Source organism: Micropterus dolomieu, linkage group LG06 (assembly GCF_021292245.1).
Source record: "Micropterus dolomieu isolate WLL.071019.BEF.003 ecotype Adirondacks linkage group LG06, ASM2129224v1, whole genome shotgun sequence".
NCBI lineage: Eukaryota > Metazoa > Chordata > Actinopteri > Centrarchiformes > Centrarchidae > Micropterus > Micropterus dolomieu.
This window is the reverse complement of record NC_060155.1, coordinates 19,556,980-19,562,427: the sequence shown is the minus strand read 5'-3', so window position 1 is coordinate 19,562,427 and position 5,448 is coordinate 19,556,980. Positions and strand designations below refer to the sequence as shown.

At 37.6% G+C, this 5,448-nt stretch overlaps 2 protein-coding genes across 2 annotated transcripts in view; one reads left to right on the top strand and one right to left on the bottom strand.

The window, feature by feature from the left end:
* Positions 1 to 852, bottom strand: part of si:rp71-39b20.4 (potassium voltage-gated channel subfamily V member 2) — a 7,433-nt gene extending 6,581 nt beyond the window's left edge. Inside the window, exons 1-2 of the mRNA XM_046052421.1 lie at positions 753 to 852; positions 388 to 594 (exon numbers count right to left, since the gene is read on the bottom strand). Of these exons, the coding sequence (XP_045908377.1) occupies positions 388 to 583 (196 nt within the window). The 5' untranslated portion in view covers positions 584 to 594; positions 753 to 852. The remainder of the gene's footprint in view (positions 1 to 387; positions 595 to 752) is intronic.
* Positions 853 to 1,672: 820 nt separating this feature from the next.
* Positions 1,673 to 5,164, top strand: rps28 (ribosomal protein S28). Its single transcript, XM_046052924.1, has 4 exons — positions 1,673 to 1,779; positions 2,082 to 2,129; positions 3,561 to 3,683; positions 5,052 to 5,164. Exons 1-3 carry the CDS (start codon positions 1,741 to 1,743, stop codon positions 3,681 to 3,683), a joined length of 210 nt encoding a protein of 69 aa, XP_045908880.1. The 5' UTR covers positions 1,673 to 1,740; the 3' UTR covers positions 5,052 to 5,164.
* The last annotated feature ends 284 nt before the right edge of the window (positions 5,165 to 5,448 follow it).

Below are 5,448 nucleotides of genomic sequence, written 5' to 3'. Positions count from 1 at the left end.
CTACACAACACATCTAGTATTAAATATGGACAGCACACCTTGGCGTGTCCTTCAGTCTCAACCCCCAGAATGACATCTCTTCCTCAAAACTAACAGGGCAGAGACTATCCATCACCCATAGGACATTACTACAATAAAAGTGGAAGATGTAGTGGAAAAACATGGGGTCCCTGTCAAAAAAGAACTCATCGTTCCGAACATTGTAATCATCACAGAGTGTCAGACGTTTCACAGGATCATCACAGAGTGCAAGGACTCCAATCCTGGTTTTAGGGTATCGGAGGACCAAATGCTTTGGGATGTGAAATAATTTTCCACCCACGTTGAGTTTGACAATGTTTGATTTCCTGTGGTTCGGTGCGTCTTTGCTCTGATCTTTTGTTGCACGTTTTTTGACATCAGGAGCGTCTAGGTTGTCCATAGATGTCCATGGTTTCACAGAGCTGTCCTGTGAGAAGGGGAATTCACACTCCTGTTCTTCAGTGCTTTGGGAAAAACTCTTATCCCGTTTTATGGTCGCAAAAAGACTGGAGCGACGCTTTTTCAGTAGGCCCACTTTGAACCTGGGCTTCATAACCTCCATTGTGACAGCTCCTTGGAAGACAAAAAACAAACAATAAGTTTGTATGAGTCAAATATGTAAAATCAAGTCAGTGAAAAACAATAACAACAGTATTCCACAAGATCTCCATTTAGGCTGAATATTGTCCCCTAAATGATGCTTTCAGGTAGAAATATATAGAAAGAGTCACCGTGCTTGTCTCTCAGGCGTGCAAGAAGATCAACTGCATGAGTTAGAGATTCAGCCTCTTTACTGATTCTCTAATCCTATTGCTGTTCTTTCTGTCCAAACGCAAGTTAAAAATACCATTCACAGGGATTAGTGTTGTGATTTAAGGCTTTGAGTTCTGAGAGAGGAGGATAGGCGTAGAGTGGTGTGATGACTGCATTGCATTGCTAACAAGGCTATGGAGAGTTTCTCTAGAGATGTTTCTCTGATTTTCTCTATATTATTATCAAAGAATGAAGTTGTTCTTCTCCTTTATCTTAATAATTAAATCCCTGTTTGGCATGGATCCCTTCATAATAAGCAAAGAACATACTTTGTTTAAATATTGAATAATAATAGCCCACTGAGTGGATAGACCAAATTATGGCCCAGTTTAGTGAATCAGTATTTTAAAATTAGGATAAAACATGTATTGTAATAGTGTGAATATGCCACAGAAATGAATAGATTTTGTATTTTATGCCGACTCTCACTGCATCAGTCACTGTGATGCACAAGCTAATATGCTCAGATCTGTACACAGTATATGCTAATGGACATGAATTGGATTTTCTTATGGCTTTAAGTGTATATCTATATATGAGGTCAATGGTTAATCAAACCTAGACACAATTAATTGGGTCTATAATTCCACCTTAAAGTTAAAATGTGTGAAATGGACAAAAAATAAGTAATGGTACGGCCCTGTTCGATGGTTTACACGGTTTACACCCATGAAGGTTTGTGAATGGTATTAGCCATTTGCCGGAAAAGGAAGTGGGAATCTAAAATAAGATTTCAGTTTTTAAAAAGGGACTTCGGTATTTTGTAACAGTTAATTTAAAGAACATTTTTCTAATTTATTTTCTATTTAAAATAAAATTGTACAATAAATAAAACGAGACGAATTACAGTTGCGATATATGACTGCCGTGCACCACGTGACTTCCTTTCCGGTCTAACCTGACAACATGGACGCCGCCCGCGTGCAGCCGATCAAGCTCGCAAGAGTAAGAAATTATGTAATATGTCGAAAATAATCACATCCGAATGGATAAATCGCTGCAGTAACAACTAGTGTCTTATACGATCCCAAAACATTGAGGCTAAATCGACTTTTATGTACCGTTCAGCGTACGGCATGTTGGCTCTGGTGCGTCTATCATGGAGGCCCGTCCATGCTACAGTCTGCTCGCTAGTTCACTAGTAGCCTGTTGTAGACTTTTAGACGCCCTGGACTTTTTTAGTTCATATAAGGAAACACGATTTTTGTTTAGCGTCAATCTAACGTTTTCTTGTGTTTTTTTTTCAGGTCACCAGAGTACTCGGAAGAACTGGTTCCCAGGGACAATGTACACAGGTAACGTTGTGTTCATTGTTAATACATTATAACCATATTTGGTTAGGGTTTGCCAAATTCATCCGAAATGAATCTGTATCTTTACATTATATACACATATATACTGAAATATGTTGCTTTGTGGATTAATGCGCTAGGTTTTAAATGTCTTAAGGCTAGAGACCACAAATAGGCTTTTCCCCCTACTTTACTCATATCGCAATTAAACTTTATAAGCTAAAAGTAAATTTTATACGTAAGTTTTAAATGAGTTGTAAATAAGTTTTATTTATATTTGTTTAAACATGCAAATGAGGTATAAATGCGATGATTTTGCACATCACACAAACCATTTTCCAGCACATTGATGAGTCAGATGGATGTCTTGGTGTTCTTGTGGTAATATACCAAAAGACCATACGTTTACAGAACGGTTTATAAAAATAGTTTTTCGTGGATTTATTTAAAAATATACAAGTCATATCTTTTGCACATATTTACAGATGGAATACCACATAAAATGAGTGTGATAAGAGATTATATTAAACTCTGTAAATGTCTTGCTATATGATCTAAGAAGCAGTGTGTAAAGTTATCATGATCTAACTGCCTAAATGATTGAATATGGACAGTTTTAAAAAGAGTAATTGAACTTTTCCATGGAAAATGCTAACAAAGATGAAACTTACACAATCTGCGGTTGACAGACTTGGTATATAATGGACAAATTATAATCTTTATCAGAATTTATCAAGGTGATTTTGTACATTTTATATAAGAATGGAAACTCTGATTTTTCTAAAAGTTTTCAAGAAAAATAAAATGATGCAGCACTTACTATAACATTGACCAGTACTGAGTTTAAAAAATAATTAAACAATTACCAGTGCATAATATGTACAGTACAGGGGATGGTGATGACATTGGTATAATTGGACTTTATTGCAGGTGGATGATAAAGTTATGCAGAAAGCACTCTGAAGGTTACTGGTACAGGACCCTAATAGCCTGAGGGAAGACTCTCATCCTCTCTGTTTTGGCCTTCAGGCAGTGGTAGCGCCTAACCTGACAGCAACAGAGAGAACAGGATGTTGTAGGGATGATTGAGGTCTTTTGTGATCCTTAAATCCTCTTCGTGCATCTGATGTAAATGACTATTGCATCTCTGAGTTTACACCTGACCCTCTGCAGGGCTGTTTCCATACCCGGTGGTGATGCTACCTGTCAAGCTGCTCGGCGTGGTGCAGGTGTAGAAAGTCTTTAGCACCAAGATAGGCATCTGAGGTTGTAGAGACACTGACGGACTTTCTTCACCTGGATCTAGAACAATAATGTGGCTCAAGTTTAGTTTTTCAAAGTCATTCAGTTAAATGTGATTGTGGTAGCATTCTGCTTGTTGGTGGTTAAGTTTAGTGGCCACTTACTTTATCATGTCAAATGCTGTCCTAACAGGTCCGTGTTGAGTTCATGGATGACAGCAATCGCTCCATCATCAGGAACGTGAAGGGCCCAGTCAGAGAAGGAGATGTGCTGACACTTCTAGAGTCTGAAAGAGAAGCCAGGAGGCTGCGATAGGTGAGGGGACATAAACCCAGCCATGTCTGTTAGCCCGTTCGCTAATAGGTGTTGGATTACAGTTGGCATCAACAAAACTGTCTATCAACAGTTGGAAGACATCAGTTTGGGCTCTGTTTACTTCAAAAAGGCATTTCTCTTGTGTCATTTAATACAGTATGCCATCTATAAAAAGAAAAGGTCTATAATATGTTAGTTGCATTCAGGTTCCAAAATAAGCACTCACCAAATGCGGGTTAAAAAAAACTGCAGTGGGAAATAAAATAAATGAGGTCAATGGATATGAACGTACTTCAAACTAATCACTGCAACACATGAGTTGACTGATAACATTTTGCATCAACTTCACACTGCTGGGCACGTAACTTATGACCATCAAGAATTGTATCACAAGTCTTTGACCCTCGCTGTCCATTGTTGCTATGGTTATCTACCTAGCTCAGTGTTTGCACTGGTGCTGTAGTAACATGAACAGGGACTTATTTCTCTCTGACAGCGAACACATTACTTCCAGTAAATATAATTCCTTTCAAAGGCTCAGCCGGTAACACAGCAAAGTTTGGCTGTGCCTGGCTTGTTAGAAAACATAGTAACTATTCTGAAAATGGTGAGAAATGCTGTCACAATTACCGAGAGCCAAAAGCGACACCTTCACATCACTGTATATCATACTTGTATAGTTTTATAGCCAGTTGAAATGTAGTTTGGCTGGTAAATCTGAAATTTACCCACCATTGGCCGGTAAACCCAAAAGTAAATTTTTGACCCTGGTTGCGTCTTATCTGCTGACAGTGTATCACGAGACATTGTATCAGTGTATGATTAGTGACCATAAACAACTTTAACCAGTACACAACCAGTAAACCAGTACAAGGTAAAGCAAGTGTTATCTTAAAGCCAAATTTGAGACTAAATCAGTCATCTTTCAATACAATTAAATACAAACATCATAATCTGTCCTCAAATTACAATAGAATTGAATCTAGAGCTCTTTGACACAGTTTTTACAAAATCAGGACACTAAGCTTCTCAGAGGTAGGATTATTGCCCAACCACTTATGTTAAATGGGTTTTAAGCCAACAGACAGTTGCAGCTGAAACGCATTGCTGGTCGCAAGTCAAGCATCAACTGTTAATGGCTGGTGGGGGGGGGGCTTATTGTTGTTGAATGCTTATATGCATGTTGCTGTTCATGGCAGGAGAAAAATGCATGTCATTGCATTACAGTAATATTACAACAGTAAATCTGAAACTTAACCATCAATTACCTGAATAAAAAGCCATACTATTTCCCTGTTAGTATCCCGATCATATAGACTCATTGAAGTAATGTTTAATTTTTTTGTGACTGATTTCTTATCTTCACAGAAGCTGAGTTGTGACTTCATGCTGTTGAGCAGAGAACACCCATCAGTATCGCTTGCAGTGGCCAGCATCTCACTTGTTCAGATGTTTTGAAATAAATCTGGTTATTAAAATGAGTGAATGTCCTGTGTTTATTTAAAAATAGATGTGAAGTTTTTTTTTTTACCCCCATAATAATTAACTGACATTTTGCCTGACAAAAGTGGTCAATTTTACCTAGTTTGTGTACTCATTATTGATATGTATAGAGGTTATGTGATTGCACAAAGATGTATAAATACACTGGATTTATTCACTAGCAATACTAAATATTAATAACTTTATTGTAAAATTACTGTTTGATGCCAAGTAGCAAACTTATACAAGTGACATTAGCCTAGTTCATTTGAGTACTACTGTG